The following is a 19420-nucleotide window of genomic DNA, read 5'->3' on the forward strand; positions in this document are numbered from 1 at the left end:
ACGCTTTCCTTGCCATTGCCAGTCTACATTTTATATCCTCTGTACTTCGACCATCATCAGTTATTTTGCTCCCTAAATAGCAAAACTCCTTTACTACTTTAAGTGTCTCATTTCCTAATCTAATACCCTCAGCATCTCCCGACTTAATTTGACTACATTCCATTATCCTCGTTTTGCTTTAGAAACGTAGGTTTGCCTTTCCTTAATCTAGTTTCTAAGATAAGTCGTAGGGTCAGTATTGCCTCACGTGGTGCAATATTTCTATGGAATCCAAACTGATCTTCCCCGAGATCGGCTTCTACTAGTTTTTCCATTCGTCTGTAAAGAATTCGCGTTAGTATTTTGCAGCCGTGACTTATTAAACTGATAGTTGGGTAATTTTCACACGTGTCAACATCTGCTTTCTTTGGGATTGGAATTATTATATTCTTCTTGAAGTCTGAGGGTATTTCGCCTGTCTCATACATCTTGCTCACCAGATGGTAGAGTTTTGTCAGGACTACCTCTCCCACGGCTGTCAGTAGTTCTAATGGAATGTTATCTACTCCCGGGGCCTTGTTTCGACTCAGGTCTTTCAGTGCTCTGTCAAACTCTTCACGCAGTATCATATCTCCCATTTCATCTTCATCTACATTTTCTTCCATTTCCATAATATTGTCCTCAAATACATCGCCCTTGTATAGACCCTCTATATACTCCTTCCACCTTTCTGCTTTCCCTTCTTTGCTTAGAACTGGGTTTCCATCTGAGCTCTTGATATTCATACAAGTGGCTCTCTTATCTCCAAAAGTCTCTTTAATTTTCCTGTAGGCAGTATCTATCTTACCCCTATTGAGATAAGCCTCTACATCCTTACATTTGTCCTCTAGCCATCCCTGCTTAGCCATTTTGCACTTCCTGTCGATCTCATTTTTGAGATGTTTGTATTCCTTTTTGCCTGCTTCATTTACTGCACTTTTATATTTTCTCCTTTCGTCAATTAAATTCAATACTTCTTCTGTTACCCAAGGATTTCTACTAGCCCTCGTCTTTTTACCTACTTGATCCTCTGCTGCCTTCACTACTTCATCCCTCAAAGCTACCCATTCTTCTTCTACTACATTTCTTTCCCCCATTCCTGTCAACTGTTCCCTTATGCTCTCCCTGAAACTCTGTAGAAACTCTGGTTTAGTCAGTTTATCCAGGTCCCATCTCCTTAAATTCCCACCTTTTTGCAGTTTCTTCAGTTTTAATCTACAGTTCATAACCAATAGATTGTGGTCAGAGTCCACATCTGCCCCTGGAAATGTTTTACAATTTAAAACCTGGTTCCTAAATCTCTGTCTTACCATTATATAATCTATCTGAAACCTGTCAGTATCTCCAGGCTTCTTCCATGTATACAACCTTCTTTTATGATTCTTGAACCAAGTGTTAGCTATGATTAAGTTATGCTCTGTGCAAAATTCTAAGATGGCTTTCTCTTTCATTTCTTACCCCCAATCCATATTCACCTATTACGTTTCCTTCTCTCCCTTTTCCTACTACCAAATTCCAGTCACCCATGACTATTAAATTTTCATCTCCCGTCACTATCTGAATAATTTCTTTTATTTAATCATACATTTCTTCAATTTGTTCATCTGCAGAGTTAGTTGGCATATAAACTTTTACTACTGTAGTAGGCATGGGCTTTGTGTCTGTCTTGGCCACAATAACGTGTTCACTATGCTGTTTGTAGTAGATTACCCGCATTCCTATTTTTTTATTCATTATTAAACCTACTCCTGCATTTCCCATATTTGACTTTGTATTTATAACCCTGTATTCGCCTGACCAAAAGTCTTGTTCCTCCTGCCACCGAACTTCACTAATTCCCACTATATCTAACTTTAACCTGTCCTTTTCCCTTTTTAAATTTTCTAACCTACCTGCCTGATTAAGGGATCTGACATTTCACGCTCCGATCCGTAGAACACCAGTTTTCTTTCTCCTGATAACAATGTCCTCTTGAGTAGTCCCCACCCGGAGATCCGAATGGGGGACTATTTTACCTCCGGAATATTTTACCCAAGAGGACGCCATCATCATTAACCACACAGTAGAGCTGCATGCCCTCGGGAAAAATTACGGTTATAGTTTCCCCTTGCTTTCAACCGTTCGCAGTTCCAGCACAGCAAGGCCGTTTTGGTTAGTGTTACAAGGCCAGATCAGTCAATCATCTAGACTGTTGCCCCTGCAACCACTGAAATGGCTGCTGCCCCTCTTCAGGAACCACACGTTTGTCTGGCCTCTCAACAGATACCCCTCCGTTGTGGTTGCACCTACGGTACGGCTATCTGTATCGCTGAGGCACGCAAGCCTCCCCACCAACAGCAAGGTCCATGGTTCATGGGGGTAGGACTCTAATCTATGGGAGGCATTTCTTTTGATTTTACACTGATAATTCTGGGTTTCCTAAAGCTATTGTCATCTGATTTGGATGGAGAGTCACCTAATCTAAAAAAGCCTTGTGTGCACCCCACACACAGTCAGCTACCTGAGTAGCAACCTGTGATATGTAGTGCACACCTGACCCTATGGCAAAAGTCCAGGAAGTTGCAGCCTAGCTTGTCACAGAACTTTCGAAGTCTCTGGCTGTCATAGAACTTTCAAAGTCTCTGTTTCAGTCCTTCCACTTGACTCAGAACCAAAGGACCATGATCAGTTCTGGGGACAATGCTGCAAATTGTAGCTGTGTTGAAACTCTGTGCAAAAGGGTGAGCTTCGCAACCTTCTCTGCCAGTTGCTGGAATGGCCCGAGAATGGCCTCGGAGCCCAGATGACAGGCATCACTTGTTCCAACATTCGACACAATCTTTAGTTGGTTGCATCCTTTTCCCTCAATGGCATCTGGAAATGCCTCTTCAACATGCTGAATAAAGCATACACTGAGTGAGTGTGCCTGGTGTCCTTTCCTGTCCCTTGCTGCCATTTCCCTAAGGGATACCATCAATTACCGTACATTGAACCACCAACGATTAATAGCTCCCAACCCCTCCTAACACCAGACAAAACAGGTTTCCCCAAAGCAGATGAAGTGAGTCCCACTGGCTCAGTTTGTTTCAGTGAAAAACACCTGAAACTTGTTGGCTAGAGAAATTGGTACAACACACAGTCCTCCCTGTTGTCCACCCACCTTGTACAGGACATCTAGATCTACCAGTGACGCACCACTCACAGTCAAGTGGACAGATAATGACAGATCCTCTGCAGAGGAGACAGGATCCATTGGATCCTACTTGAGGTACCTTTAGTGTCGGTATCACAGGTAGACGAATCTCGGGAACTCTTCTAATACACTGATTCAGAGCAGCTGCCAATTGTTTGACAGTAGTCAGTGTGATTTCCAACTGCTTAGAAATGTCCACCAACACATCCCAGTTTGCGGTTTCTTAACACCTCTTCTCATTATAGAACAATACTGCAGTCCACATCCCTGTTTGTCTTGTGTTACCATTCTGTTCTGTATTATGTATATTTATTTAGAAGGAATAATTTCATGTTTCAGAAAAAAATGTATGGCAGTTCACTGATTTGGGAATATCTTTCCTAGGTTGTGATTTGATCTTGAAATGAAAATGGCATCACATGTCCCCAGAAAACGTAAATGGGACATGTCACTGAGTGAAAGACTACAGAAATGCCCACACGTTGGGGAGAGTGAAACAGAAAATAATGACTGTCAAGAAGTTTTTTGTGTGGACAGTGACTGTCAAATGAATGATGTTGACTGTATTTTTGTGTCTGAAGAAATCACAAAAAAGAGAGTTCAAAATCATGCTTGCCTGTCACCTGAAGCAATGAACCTTCAGAAGGCTTCCAGACCTATTCAAGAGCTTTATGGGTGCTCATGCAGGATAGAACGAATATGGAGCATGAGCAGTGTGTGTTACTCAAGGACTGAAGAAAACTTAGAGGTAGGTTGCGTGTATAATTTTATCATGTATTTACTGTAGTAATATGAATGGTAGTATTACTTGTAGTCATTGACATTCATGAAAATTTATCCAGTGGGAAGGGGGCTTCAGAATTGCCATTTTATATATATATATATAAATGAGTTGGCCAATTTTACAGTGTATCATGCCACAAGAAGTAAATTTTATATATAATACAAAAAAAGAACTTCTTATATCCCAGAGGATTGATGGTTACTCAGACTTTTGTAGAAGTGAGTGACAATTCTGCAGTGAATAAAAACTCTGCACACCACATTATAAGGTAGGAGGGCAAGTGACCCCTCTCTGCCATCTTGTGAATGCCTGTGCAAAACTTTCAAGAATAAAAGGCCAGCCAGCAAGTTCATGATGTCACACTTAGCGACCCACGTAAATGCTCCATCACAAGGCTGCTGATGCTCATTACTCAGTCATTAAATACTGCAAAGAAATTGTGACTGGAGTGCATAATCACTATGCTTTGTGAAGCAGGAAACTGGTACCAGGAAAATTAATCTGTCAAACTTGAAAATCAAAGAGGAAGGGACTCTAATAAAAGACCCAATATATTTGGCAAACTATATAAATGATTATTTTAGTAGCATAGGAATAAAATTACAGGCGAATTTTCTAACAGCCCCTCAGGTCAAAAAGCCAAATAATGGTGTATCACACTCAATGGTGTTATTCCCTACAACACAGGAAGAAGTCTATAAAGCAGTCAGCGAACTGAGAAACAAAAACTCAGCTGGTCTGGATGAAGTCCCCATTTTTATAATTACGAACTGTATCAAGAGCCTACTTCCACCTTTAGTTGATATTATAAATCAATCTTTCAAGCAGGGCTACTTTCCAGACTATTTAAAATATGCGAAATTACTACCTCTCTTCAAAAAAAGGTGATGCAGGAATAATTGAAAATTATAGGCCAATTTCTCTACTATCATGCTCTGCAAAAATATTAGAAACTATTATGAAAGATAGGCTAATGAATTATTTAAATAAATACAACTTACTGTCTGTTGACCAGTTTGGATTTCGATCAGGGAAAAGCACAGAATCAGCAACAGCACACCTCACAAAACACATTCTAGAAGCATTAGATAAAGGGAACTACACAACAGGTATATTTCTTGATCTAACTAAAGCATTTGATACAGTAGACCACAACATATTGTTAAATAAGTTAGATGAACTTGGAATAAGGGGACTTGTGAACAAATGGTTCCAGTCATATCTAAAAAATAGAAGACAGATAACTGAAATCTCACATATTTCAAGTTGCTCAAACTATATTGTAAAGTATACTTCAGACCCAAATTATGTAAATATAGGTGTCCCACAGGGTAGAGTCCTTGGCCCAGTACTATTCCTCATTTACATAAACGACTTCCCAAAGAGCATCAAGCATGGACAAACAATATTGTTTGCAGATGACTCAAATGTTCTAATCAGTGACAAATCACCAGATGCACTAAAAGAAAAAGCCAAACAAACACTAAACAGTGTACGTGAGTGGGCATCCAATAATAAACTAACACTAAATCTTAAAAAAACAAATGCTGTTAACTTCTATGTCTGCAAAAAACCACACTATAACAACTTTAAATTAAACAATGAAACTATAGAATGTGTAGACTACACAAAATTTCTTGGTATGCATGTTGACAGTCAGTTAAAGTGGGAAGAACATATTAAAATACTTAGTAACAGAATCGCTACAGCATGCTCTGCTCTGAGAATTCTGACTGCAGTTTGTGATACTACATGTGTCAGATCTGTACATTTTTCTTATATCCACTCTGTTATTACCTATGGAATAATATTTTGGGGAGTCAACAGTAAAAATATTCAAATAGTTTTCAAATTACAGAAAAGAGCAATTCGTATAATAACCAACAGTGGCAGTAGGGCTCACTGCCTTGAACATTTCCAAAAGCTGGAAATCCTAACTGTCCCCTGTGAATACATTTTTCAAAGTGTTATGTATGTAAAACAAAATATTGACTGCTATATGAAAAATTCTTTAGTACACAGCTATGAAACTAGAAACCAATACAATCTGCATCTAGAGAGGAAAAGTAAAGTTAAAACTCAGCAGAGCTTGTTGTACAATGCTGTTAAATTATATAATAAATTACCCCAAAAAATAAAAGATATTGACACAATCGGACAGTTCAAAACAAAACTAAATTTTTTTTTATTAAATAAAAGTTATTATGCAGTAATGGACTATCTGAATTAAAACATGTAGTGTAATTAAAGTAGCCTACATTGTAATACATGAGGAAATCAAAAATTGTACAGTACTATAAGAAAATTACAAATTACACAAGGATACAAAACTAATTTAAGATACCTCAAAAATGTGTGTAAATACAAATTTTATGTGTATAATTGTAGGTATATTGTATTGTATATGATATTGCTGACGAAATCCACACAATGTAAATTGTTACATGGATTAATAAAGAAATCAATCAATCATGTAGCAGTGAACAGTTATACTTAATGACACACCCTCTGGCTGAACTTAAGTTTTTATGAAAAGAATGAATCAGTAGTGGGTTACTTCACAGAGATGCACCCACAGATTTTAGGTACTAACCATGCAATGAGAGGATGTAACAAAAGCTGAACAGTGAAAAATGTCCTATTTTATTACACAACTAATGTCTCTGAGAAACAGCATGTGTAGCATATTTAAAACTGGCACCATAAATGCATCAGTTATTAAAAAAATTGACCATTAGTTGGCTTATACTATTTTAGCTTGAAATTCAGTAGAAGTTGTTTTCTGTTTAGTATATGTGGCAGTGTGAGTAAGTTTACTAATCATTCAAAGGGAAGCAATGTTCATTAAGCATTCAAAGGAAGTTTGTGTCACACTGTGCCCAAAAACTTCATACGTTTTGTTTCTTAATATTATCGAGATACTGTGCGACACTTACATTTTAATTTACACTTATCACTGAATAAAAGTGTATTATTATGGGCACATCTGTAGGCTAGTAACAGGTAACCAGAAATGCACATTACTTAAGAAAAGAAAATGTTGTCAGACTGCACTAAAAATATCAGTTTTATTTCTTAGCATTTCCAAGACAATGTGCAGGACTTATGTTTGATTTTACAGTAATCACTGAGCACATTGTGCACTGCATCAGAGTAAAAACGTTTTACATTGGGGATATGTGGAAGGTAGTAAAAGGCAATACAGATTAAACATATAAAAAAATTCAAGTTGTCACATAGTGTTTGAAGTTTCTTCCTCTTAGAGAACAGAAGTTTCATTATTTTTCTTTGTGCAATAATTATTCATTACAGTATTTACAAATTTCTGGTGTAATTTCCACTCATCACCTCATTAGCCATAACTATTTTAAAAATGAGTTCAGCTGCTACTTCTCTCTAATTCAGTAGCTTCGTGAAGGAAAGTGTTTCCAACAACTTTTCCAGAGTCAAATAACTGTATGTAACTACTGTCACAGGAAATTCACATGAGATTTTTCAAACGTCCTCTGTCCAAATGTTTAATTAAATTAAACTGATTATCAGTTCTCATAGAACTATCAAATGTCAAAAAATCTGTGTACTCTGTATACTGAAGTTTCCTTATCAATGAGTGGCAATGTAAACCAACAGTGTATCTTAAAGCTGGGACTCTGATAGTGATATTGAAATTAGAAAACTGAATCACTAACATCTCTACAATCCTCAGCATCTTTTGTGGGTGTGTATTTAGTTGTAAGATATTCATGAGTCTTAACTTCTTTTCAGTTTCCGACACCTGCATAAGTGAGATATGGTACTTACATCCTAGTAATTGTCTATACAGACCAAATTTGCTTCCAGAGAATCAGCCTGGAACGTTCCTGGCAGAATATATTATGCGTTTAGTTCCTTGCTGCAACATTTTCAGTAGTTACCTGCAGTAATCTGTATCTACTAAGCTGAAGTGCTTTGTGTGTTTTTAAGGACAGTTTATCATTCTCTGAGCTTAAAACTTCTGCATTTGTCTGACCACGTAATAAATTTATTCAGGAAACAATAATGAATATCAAGTGCTTTTACATTTCTTCTTTATGATAAATTCCATTCAGAAGTACATTAACGATGTACTTTCAGCTCAATTGAGTAACCAGTTTAACATTGCCTTCCCAAAGATGAAGGCCACAGAGTTTTCACTGAAATGTCATAACCATGTTTTAGCAGCTACTGGTGTTCTATGTCACATACTTCTTCCCTAACTGCAGCAAAAAGCATATATTTAACAGCATCCAGATTGTTGAATTCTGGGTTACAGAATGTTTGCCTATGGCTCTTGAGATTTATCTGGTTGTTTTGTATGCACTTAAAAATTTGAAAAGTGTCATGCAGAGAAAAGAGGTCATTTACTATCTGTAGGAGATGGGTGCACAATACTGGCTTAAGGTGCATTAGCAAAACGTGTAACACATTTTATATAAATGACATATGAAAAGGTTATGGGTAAATTTGGAGAGGATATGGAGGCCAACAGGAACGGGAAACAACTCTTGGATTTCTGTGCCAGTATGGGCTTAGTAATCACAAACTCCTTTTTTAAACATAAGAACATTCACCGGTATACTTGGAAAGGCAGGGGAACCAGATCTGTCATTGACTATATAATAACAGATCAGGAATTCAGGAAGGCTGTGAGGGACACACGTGTATTCAGGGGATTCTTTGATGACACTGATCATTATTTAATCTGTAGTGAAATTGGGATTGTGAGGCCGAAAGTGCAGGAGGTCAGGTCCATTTGTAGGAGGATAAGAGTGGAGAAACTTCAGGATAAGGAAATAAGGCACAAGTACATAACAGCGATCTCAGAAAGGTACCAGTTAGTTGAATGTAGTCAATTACAGTCATTGGAAAAGGAATGGACAAGGTACAGGGACACAGTACTAGAAGTGGCTAAAGAATGTCTTGGAACAGTAGTGTGTAAAAGTAGGATGAAGCAAACAGCTTGGTGGAATGATACAGTCAAGGCAGCCTGTAAAAGGAAAAAGAAGGCGTATCAAAAATGGCTACAAACCAGAACCCAGGTAGACAGAGAAAGATATCTTGAAGAAAGAAACAAAGCCAAACAGATAATTGCAGCATCCAAGAAGAAATCGTGGGAAGACTTTGGAAACAGGTTGGAGACTATGGGTCAAGCTGCTGGAAAACCATTCTGAAGTGTAATTAGCAGTCTTCGAAAGGGAGGTAAGAAGGAAATGACAAGTATTTTGGACAGGTCAGGAAAACTGCTGGTGAATCCTGTGGATGCCTTGGGCAGGTGGAGGGAATATTTTGAAGAGTTGCTCAATGTAGGTGAAAATGCGATCAGTAATGTTTCAGATTTCGAGGTAGAATGGGATAGGAATGATGATGGAAATAGGATCACATTTGAGGTAGTGGAAAAAATTGTCAATAGATTGCAGTGCAATAAAACGGCTGGGGTGGATGGAATTAAGTCGGAACTCATCAAATACAGTGGAATGTCAGGTCTTAAATGGCTACACAGGATAATTGAAATGGCCTGGGAGTCGGGACAGGTTCCATCAGACTGGACAAAAGCAGTAATTACACCAATCTTTAAACATGGAAACAGAAAAGATTGTAACAACTATAGAGGTATCTCTTTAATCAGCGTTGTGGGCAAAATCTTCTCAGGTATTGTTGAAAGGAAAGTGCGAGTATTAGTTGAGGACCAATTGGATGAAAATCAGTGTGGGTTTAGGCCTCTTAGAGGTTGTCAGGACCAGATCTTTAGCTTACGGCAAATAATGGAGAAGTGTTATGAGTGGAACAGGGAATTGTATCTATGCTTTATAGATCTAGAAAAGGCATATGACCGGGTTCCTAGGAGGAAGTTATTGTCTGTTCTACAAGATTATGGAATAGGAGGCAAACTTTTGCAAGCAATTAAAGGTCTTTACATAGATAGTCAGGCAGCAGTTAGAGTTGACAGTAAATTGAGTTCATGGTTCAGAGTAGTTTCAGGGGTAAGACAAGGCTGCAACCTGTCTCCACTGGTGTTCATGTTATTTATGGATCATATGTTGAAAACAATAGACTGGCTGGGTGAGATTAAGATATGTGAACACAAAATAAGCAGTCTTGCATATGCGGATGACTTAGTTGTGATGGCAGATTCGATTGAAAGTTTGCAAAGTAATATTTCAGAGCTAGATCAGAAATGTAAGGACTATGGTATGAAGATTAGCATCTCCAAAACGAAAGTAATGTCAGTGGGAAAGAAATATAAACGGATTGAGTGCCAAATAGGAGGAACAAAGTTAGAACAGGTGGACGGTTTCAAGTACTTAGGATGCATATTCTCACAGGATGGCAACATAGTGAAAGAACTGGAAGCGAGGTGTAGCAAAGCTAATGCAGTGAGCACCCAGCTACGATCTACTCTCTTCTGCAAGAAGGAAGTCAGTACCAAGACTAAGTTATCTGTGCACCATTCAATCTTTCGACCAACTTTGTTGTATGGGAGCGAAAGCTGGGTGGATTCAGGTTACCTTATCAACAAGGTTGAGGTTACGGATATGAAAGTAGCTAGGATGATTGCAGGTACTAGTAGATGGGAACAATGGCAGGAGGGTGTCCACAATGAGGAAATCAAAGAAAAACTGGGAATGAACTGTATAGATGTAGCAGTCAGGGCGAACAGGCTTAGATGGTGGGGTCATGTTACACGCATGGGAGAAGCAAGGTTACCCAAGAGACTCATGGATTCAGCAGTAGAGGGTAGGAGGAGTCGGGGCAGACCGAGGAGAAGGTACCTGGATTCGGTTAAGAATGATTTTGAAGTAATAGGTTTAACATCAGAAGAGGCACCAATGTTAGCACTGAATAGGGGATCATGGAGGAACTGTATAAGGGGGGCTATGCTCCAGACTGAACACTGAAAGGCATAATCATAATCAGTCTTAAGTGATGATGATGATGATGATGATGATGATGATGACATTATTACCTGAAACAAATGAAACAGTCTGAAAGCCAACAGCTTCTACATCTCCTACTGATGTGCTTACTGCATTAACCTCAAGCAGGTGCTCCATTTTTGGTAACACGAGGGGGCCTGCAGCACACTTCGCACACTTGTAAAGAATGGCTGTCTTTATGTTACCAAGGTAGATATGTATGAGCAAAATCACAGTTTAATCTTAGATTAGTTAAACCATGATAAAATAAACTTGCATAATGTGACCTAAAGCATGGTTTATTTACCTAACACTGAAATAAACTTTAATTGTATCACTCTGTGGCCACAGATAGGTGTTTCCCCACAATTATAACACACTCGAAACATTAAACAGTTCAGGTGCATCTAATCCCAACTAACCCTTTATCCAGATACTAATTACCTTGCAGACATTGGCTTCATTGTGGAACTGTGCTCTGAGCTCATAATCTGAGTATTGTGAAACAATAATAGAAAAGTGCAAAACAATTTTATTTGTGACTGGTGCATTTTATACATAGCCGCACCTATGAGGATTAAACAAGTGTCCTGTATTCATTTCAGAATAAAAACAACCTTAGTTCCAAAGTTATTAAATATCAGTAACATGTTTTACTCATTTGGGCATCATCGGATTATCTTAGGACAATACTTATTAATCGAATTAGAAAATTGACAAAGCTATCAAAAGCTTCATTAACATTTGTAAAGAAAGACAAGTAGCTGGACAGTTTTATCATATATAGCTATGATTTGGATTTGCTGATAGGAGTATCATTAACAACACTGATACAGTTGGGTTGCTCCCATTACTCTTTGTGATTTCTTTGTCAGCAATGTTAGTCATATCTGTTCATGATATATAAATACAAAGTATTTAAAAAACAGTTTAAAAGTTGTCCAGACACAATAACTGTTTTGTTGATGTGGTGTTTGCACAAAACATACTGTGTGACCTGGGGCATTTAGAAAGTGGAAGGGCTTTGTCGTTGTAGTCTTAATGTCAGTATCCCCATAAATTAAAATTTTGTGTTGAGTGCATTTCTGCTTTTTGGAGCTGTTCTGCCTCTTACGTCTACAAAGACATGAAGGGTATGGTATATAGACACTACAATTAGTTTGGAGCCAAGTAATGTTGTTTTGATTCACATCCTAATGCCCTTCCAATGTTATTTCTGTTTAGCTTTCTTGATGGATCATCATGCAGGAAATGTCACAGTAAAAGATGCAGTTTCATTTGGAAATTGCTTTGCTGCTAAGACTGCTGAAGACCCACAAAACTGAGCACCATATTGTAACTGAATTGTTATCTGCACCCAGAATTTCAGTGAAATAAATTTCCCCTATTATAGTTAGCAGATATTTCTTGAGATTGTAAATAATTAGTTGTTTGGCATCAGAGTGTAATGTTATTCCTTTGTTGCTAATTGTCATTTTTGTTTAGTGATTAAATTTTGAATCCACCAATTTGCACGATAGTGCTGAAATTCCACTTATCATTGTCACATAAAATTAAAAAAAAAAGTAAATTGTCGGTGAATGTGAGAAACATGAAGTGTGTAGAAAATACATTTCAAAACCTGTGATATTTTTATGAATATTATTGACCATTCTTCTGAACCAGTTTATGAACTTGTATTTACATGTGTGAGAAGAATTATAATAAATGTACAGTGAGCTTTCATAGCAAGTTACTTTGCACTATAATGCAAGGATATTTTTTGTCTTTTCCTGTGACTATAAGCACCTTACTGTCACTAATGTTACCATATTGAAGTGTTGAGCTAGTGTCCATGCTTGCAGAATTAGGGATGGGTCCACCTTTTGTAAGTATACGAATTATTGTTTTGTTTTATCACCCAAGCATGTTTCACCACAGTTGTGACATTCTCACTGTTTTTTGTTTTTGTTTTATTTTCTTGAAATACATACATAAAGATTATTTTAGATTAGGGAATATGATACATCAGATTTGTTGTTAATTTAATTATGCACTGAAGCACCAAAGAAACTGGTGTAGGCATATGTATTCAAACAGAGAGATATTTAACAAGGCAGAATACAGTGCTGCAGTCGGCAGTGCCTATATAAGACAACAAGTGTTTCTTGCAGTTGTTATGTCGGCAACTGCTGCTGCAGTGGCAGGTTGTCAAGTTTTAAGTGAGTTGGAACACAGCATCTCTGGGATACCATTGGAGTGGGAATTTTCTGGAACGGCTATTTCATGAGTATACTGGAATATAAGGAATCCTGTAAAAGGTCAATCTCCAACATCGCTGTGGCCGAAAAAGATCATCCAAGAACAGGGCTAACAAAGATTGAAGAGAATCATTCAACATGACAGAAGTGCAACCCTTCAAATTGTATCAAGTGTGTGGATGTGTACGGGTATGGAGACAACTTAATGAATCCATGGACCCCGCATGTTGGCAGGGGACTGTTCAGGCTGGTGGAGGCTCCACAGTGGTGTGGGGCATGTACTGTTGGAGTGATATGGGACCCCTGGTACATCTAGATATGACTCTGAGAGGTGTCACATACATAAGCATCCGGTCTGATCACCTGTATCCATTGACACCCATTGGGAATTCCAACAAACATGGGTAATTCCAGCAGGACAATGCGACGCCTCTCACTTCCACTACAGAGTGGCTCCAGGAACACTCTTCCAAGTTTAAACACTTCCACTGGCCACCAAACTCCCCAGACATGAACGTTATTGAGCATATCTTGGATGCGTTGCAATGTGCTGTTTAGAAGAGATCTCCACTCCCTCGTACTCTTAGGGATTTATGGACAGCCCTGTAAATTCATGATGTCAGTTCCGTCCAGCACTATTTCAGACGTTAGTCAAGTCCATACCACATCTTGTTGTCATTTCTGCAGGCTCGTGGGCTCTCTATGTGATATTAGGGAGGTGTATCAGCTTCTTTGGCTCTTCAGTGTAAATGCTCTTTACCTTTTATTTTACATTTTGTGTGTCCTGTGGCTGCCAACCAAAATCAGCAACAGGTCTAAATTAGTACACCATGTTATCTGCAAACATGAGTGATCTTAGAAAATCATCTGTGTTGAATCTATAAAATGTATGTTCTGGTAACCATTATGCATGTTCTGGCCTAACCATTGCAGTATGTGGCTAGTCCTGGGCTGTGAAAAGTTTTTTTTTATGTATCATATGTGTTTTCCTGTAATTGAGATGGACCTGTGGACATTGGTAAAAGTTTTGTTGAGCTTAGATATGGCAAACTATAGTTTCTGTTTCGTATTTGGACAGTGTATGCTTGTTTGTATATACTGCACCTTGCTATGTGGCTGTGGCTTGGACATGCATTTTGTATCACAAATATATGTCTGATTCACTGTGTTTGCTTATTGTTTTGTTTTGGTTTGCCATCCGCAAACTTTTAATCCATTTTTGTCGATTCCCATTTTCTCTCTCTCTCTCTCTCTCTCTCTCTCTCTCTCTCTCTCTCTCTCTCTCTGTCTCTCTCTCTCTCTCTCTCTCTCTCTCTCTCTCTCTCTCTCTCTGTGTGTGTGTGTGTGTGTGTGTGTGTGTGTGTGTGTGTGTGTGTGTGTGTGTGTGTTTTGTTGTGCAGTACTTCTTTGGGCATTGATTCGTTTTTGCCCTGTGTGATAGCTTTATGGATGTATTAATTTTCTTTTATTGTTAAAAGCTGGTAAAGGTGGTTACTGTGTTTTAGTATTTGGAGGTCTGTTTTTATGCCACTGAGATGGTGGTTGTTTTTGGTGAGGTTTGCAAAAGTGGAATGTGTGCTGTCACTTTCAAGTGGTCTTAAATGTTCTGATAATCTTCTCCTGAAATTTGTATATGTCTATCCACTGTATACTGAGTCACAGTTTTTGCAGTTTAGCTGCTGTATACTTGGTTTGTTATATTTATCTACAGTGCTGTCAGGTGTCATTAATTTTTTCTGCAGAGTACTTTTTGTTTTATACGTCCCATTTATAGCTCATTTGGTCATGAAGTTCCCCTTCTGTGTGTTTTTTTGTTATCAAATATCAGGGCATGTCATGTTTTCCTGTTGTTAATTGTTTCACGATCTTCTGTGCTGTGGTGTTCTCTTCTGTTGTGTGGTTGTTGCTGGTGTGTTGTGTTGTGATACTGATGTGTGTGTTCAGTGTCAGTTGTGGTTTTATTTTATGGTTTATTTGTCACGAGTGTTTATTTTATAACTAGTTTCTGTGGCAGTCTGTCTGATTATGTTTAGTTATTATATGTAGCTATTTTTTCCATTGGAATTCTGTTCAGTCTGTGTAGAAGGTACACTGTTTGATCAAAAGCACCTGGACACCCCAAACACACGTTTTTTATATTAGGTGTATTGTGCTGCCACCTACTGCCATGTACTCCATATCAGCAACCTCAGTAGCCATTAGACATCGTGAGAGAGCAGAATGGGGTACTCCATGGAACTCACGGACTTCAAATGTTGTCAGGTAATTGGGTGTCACTTGGGTCATGCATCTGTAAGTGAGCTTTTCACACTCCTAAACATCCTTAGGTCGACTGTTTCCAATGAGATAGAGAAGTGGAAATGTGGAGGACACGTACAGCACAAAAGCGTACAGGCTGACCTCGTATGTTGACTGACAAAGACCATCAACAGCTGAAGAGGGTCGTAATGTGTAATAAGCAAACATCTATCCAGGCTATCACATAGGAATTCCAAACTGCATCAGGATCCACTGTAAGTGCTATGACAGCTAGGTGGGAGGTGAGAAAACTTGGATTTCATGGTCGAGTGGCTGCTCATAAGCCACACATCGTGCTGGTAAATGCCAAAACACTTGGTGTAAGAAGTGTAAATGTTGGACAATTGAACAGTGGAAAAACATTGTGTGGAGTGACGAATCATGGTACACAATGTGACGATCCAGTGGCAGGGTGTGGGTATGGTGAATGCCAGGCGAACGTCATCTGGCAGCGTGTGTAGTGCCAACAGTAAAATTTGGAGGCAGTGGTGTTATGGTGTGGTCATGTTTATGATGGAGAGGGCTTGCCCCCCTTGTTGTTTTGTGAGGCACTATCACAGCACAGGCCTACATTGCTGTTTAAGTACCTACTTGCTTCCCACTGTTGAAGAGCAGTTCGGGGGTGGTGATAATTTTCAGCACAATCGAGCACCTGTTCACAATACACGGCCTTTGGTGGCATGGATACACGACAATAACATCCTCGTAATGGACTGGCCTGCACAGAATCCTGACCTGAATCCTATAAAACACCTTTGGGATGTTTTTGAACACAAATTTCGTGCCAGGCCTCACCTACTGACATTGCTACCTTTTCTCAGTGTAGCACTCCATGGAGAATAGGCTGCCATTCCCCAAGAAACCTTCCAGCACTAGATTGAATGTATGCCTGCGAGAGTGTAAGCTGTCATCAAGGTTAAGGGTGGGCCAACACCATATTGAATTCCAGCATTACCAATGGGGGGCACCAAATACTTGTAAGTCATTTTCAGCCAGGTGTCTGGATACATTTGATCACATAGTGTATCTTGGGCTGGCCTGCTGTTGTGTGGTTTGCCTTGTTGTGAATAGCTGCACTGGTTGATGTAGATTTACTGTATACTGTGAACCATTGTTTGTCGTTTCCTTTTTCTGTTGTGATGTCTACAGAATTTATTTTTTGTCTTTCAGTTTCAAGGGTGGAGTGTAATTTTGGGTGAGCAGTATTGACACATCTCTGTACCTGTAGTATCTAGTTGTGTGTTTCATCTATCAAGAGAATTATGTCATCAACATAATGGTACATGTATTTTACTTTGTACTGTTTTGGTGAGAGACAAAGATTTTGTTTTCAAGTTGATCAAGGAAGACATGGGAGTCTTTCTGTTGGATGCAGAATTCATCTTTAAATCTGAAATAGTTTTGTTCTGTGTAATATTTGAAATGTCTCCTGTCTGTGTTTGTGGGAAAATGCATTTCTGTCTTAATTGTCTTTCAATTGGTATGTGTGTACATTGATGTGATGTCAAATGGGAGTAGTGCATCTGTGTTGGGTACATTTGTGTCTTTCATTTTGTTGATTTAAATAATATGCTGGTGCAGTGGTGAAATCAGTCACAAGTCTGATTGAGGTATTTGGTTTGTGGATCTTTCGTAAACTTCTGAGTGTGGTTGCCTTGGGGTTCTTTCTTGGTGTTCTTTTTATTTAACTTTGTAGGGTGTAGATTTGATGTTTTGTGGTAGTTCTTTTGTTTCTCTTTGATATCTTCACACTGGGTCACATTTTAACTGTTTACCGATATGCCCACTACTTGGGAGTGTGGCTTGTGCCCACGGGATACCTGGAAAAAATCAGTGTCTATAGGCCTTAGAATTTGATTTTCCTCGAGACATTTGAGTCTCATCTTTATGTACAATAATTATGAAAGCTGGAGAAATGAATTAAAGTTTATGCCATGGTCAGGATTTTAACCTAGGTCTAGTAGCCATTATGCCACCACAGCACCATTGCTGCTTGGACTTCAAGTCCCGGCTGTGGCACAAATTGTAATTAATTTCTTCAGGTTTCATCATTATCATAGATAAAGGTGAGACTCAGATGTATCAAGGAAAATCTAATTATAATATCTGTAGATCACCTACACCTAAGGTATAGGATTTCCCCATTATGCCCAGTGCTGGGGTGCTACTCCAATGCCAGAATGTCTTCAGCAATAGTGTTGATTTACCTGGTATTAATATCCATTAGTTACTCTCATAGGACATACATAAACATGAAACTTCAGCAAGGTCAAATAAGTGAGATTTGTATACACTCCAAATATATTTCGTGATATGTATTATTTACCAGTGGTTACACTAGTAATGCAAAGAAAAAGGCAACTTGGTTTAAAGTAAACTAAGGTTATAGAGATACTATCATTTCTCTGGATATTACCTTAAATTGTGCAGAAGACTTTTCAAATGTTTTTCAGTCACATTCATTTGTGTTTGTTTAGAGCCCCAACCCATCAAATTATCTTCTTCCTTAGCAATCAAGGGAAGCCAATAGTTAGGTGGTGCGATTTGATAAAGTATTTTTGTCCAAGAACTCTCAATGAAATCCTAATACAAATGAAAAATTAAATCCTAGGAGGACCATAAGTTAACTCAGGACAAGGCATTTTCATTTATATTTTCTTCTGAAAGTGACTAGATGCTACATCAAACAATAGAAACTCCAGGTAAGTATATCAACAGTGTAAGAAAAGACAGATTGCTAATTACTGTAAAGGAGGCACGTTAAGTTGCAGATGAGCACAATTTAAAGAGACTTATATAAAGCTTTGGGCCACAGCCTGCATCTGTAAAAGAGGGGGACACACCATTCATACACACAAGCCAGCCTATCTCCAGCATCTTCAGGCCAGAGATGTCTGGCTCACCCATGTTCTTAGTAAGTGATCCGTCAGTAAGATTTCCCTGTGCCTTTCTTTCAACTCGTCTGCCATTTTACTTGTTTTTGTAATCTCTTCTACAGCACCTTTTACTATTTTGTCTTTGAGCATATAATAATTTTGTCATAATTTTATCCACATTCTTTTCTTTTAATGTGTGGAAGGGTGCTTCTATCCATGCTGTTGAGTGGCCATAGGCTCCACACACACACACACGCACCCACCTCAGCCCAGTCCTCAAAGCTCCCACCTCAGCCCAGTCCTTACAGCACCCCACCTCAGCCCTGTTCTCAAACCTCCCCACATCCTCCCCATTTGCCATAGCGTCCAAGGTTCACCCCCTCTCCTCATAGCTCCCAACATCCACACATCTCCTCACAACTTTTTACCTCTGCCCCTCTCATCACAGTATCCCACCACTACCTCTCTCCACACAGTTCCACACCATTGCCCCTGTCCATGCAGCACCCCACACTTGCCCCTCTTCACACATCTCCCCACCCCTTGCCCCTCTCCATGTGCCTCCCCACCCCTTGTTCCTCTCCACACATCTCCCCACACCTGGTTCCTCTCCACACATCTCCCCTCCCCTTGCTCCTCTCCACGCATCTCCCAACCCCGTGCCCTATACACCCTCTCCCTACCCTTTGCCCTATCCACGCAACTCCCTACCCCTTGCCCTCTCCACGTGTCTCCCCACCCTTTGCCCCTGTGCACACATCTCCCCACCCCTTACCCCTGTGCACGCATCTCCCCACCCCTAGCCACTGTGCACGCATCTCCCCACCCCTAACCCCTATGCACGCTTCTCCCCACCCCCAGCCCCTGTGCACGCTTCTCCCCACCCCCAGCCCCTGTGCACGCATCTCCCCACCCCTAGCCCCTGTGCATGCATCTCCCCACCCCTAGCCCCTGTGCACTCATCTCCCCACCCCTTGACCCTGTGCACGCATCTCCCCACCCCTTGACCCTGTGCACGCATCTCCCCACCCCTTGACCCTGTGCACGCATCTCCCCACCCCTTGACCCTGTGCACGCATCTCCCCACCCCTTGACCCTGT

The 19420-nt window shown here is 39.6% G+C and overlaps 1 protein-coding gene across 1 annotated transcript in view; it reads left to right on the plus strand.

The window, feature by feature from the left end:
• Positions 1-19420, plus strand: part of LOC124553992 (histone-lysine N-methyltransferase eggless-like) — a 374632-nt gene that overhangs the window by 42113 nt on the left and 313099 nt on the right. Inside the window, exon 3 of the mRNA XM_047128016.1 lies at positions 3575-3938. Coding sequence (XP_046983972.1) covers positions 3594-3938 — 345 coding nt within the window. The 5' untranslated portion in view covers positions 3575-3593. The remainder of the gene's footprint in view (positions 1-3574; positions 3939-19420) is intronic.

The sequence above is a fragment of the Schistocerca americana genome, chromosome 11 (genome assembly GCF_021461395.2).
Source record: "Schistocerca americana isolate TAMUIC-IGC-003095 chromosome 11, iqSchAmer2.1, whole genome shotgun sequence".
NCBI classification, from domain to species: Eukaryota; Metazoa; Arthropoda; class Insecta; order Orthoptera; family Acrididae; genus Schistocerca; species Schistocerca americana.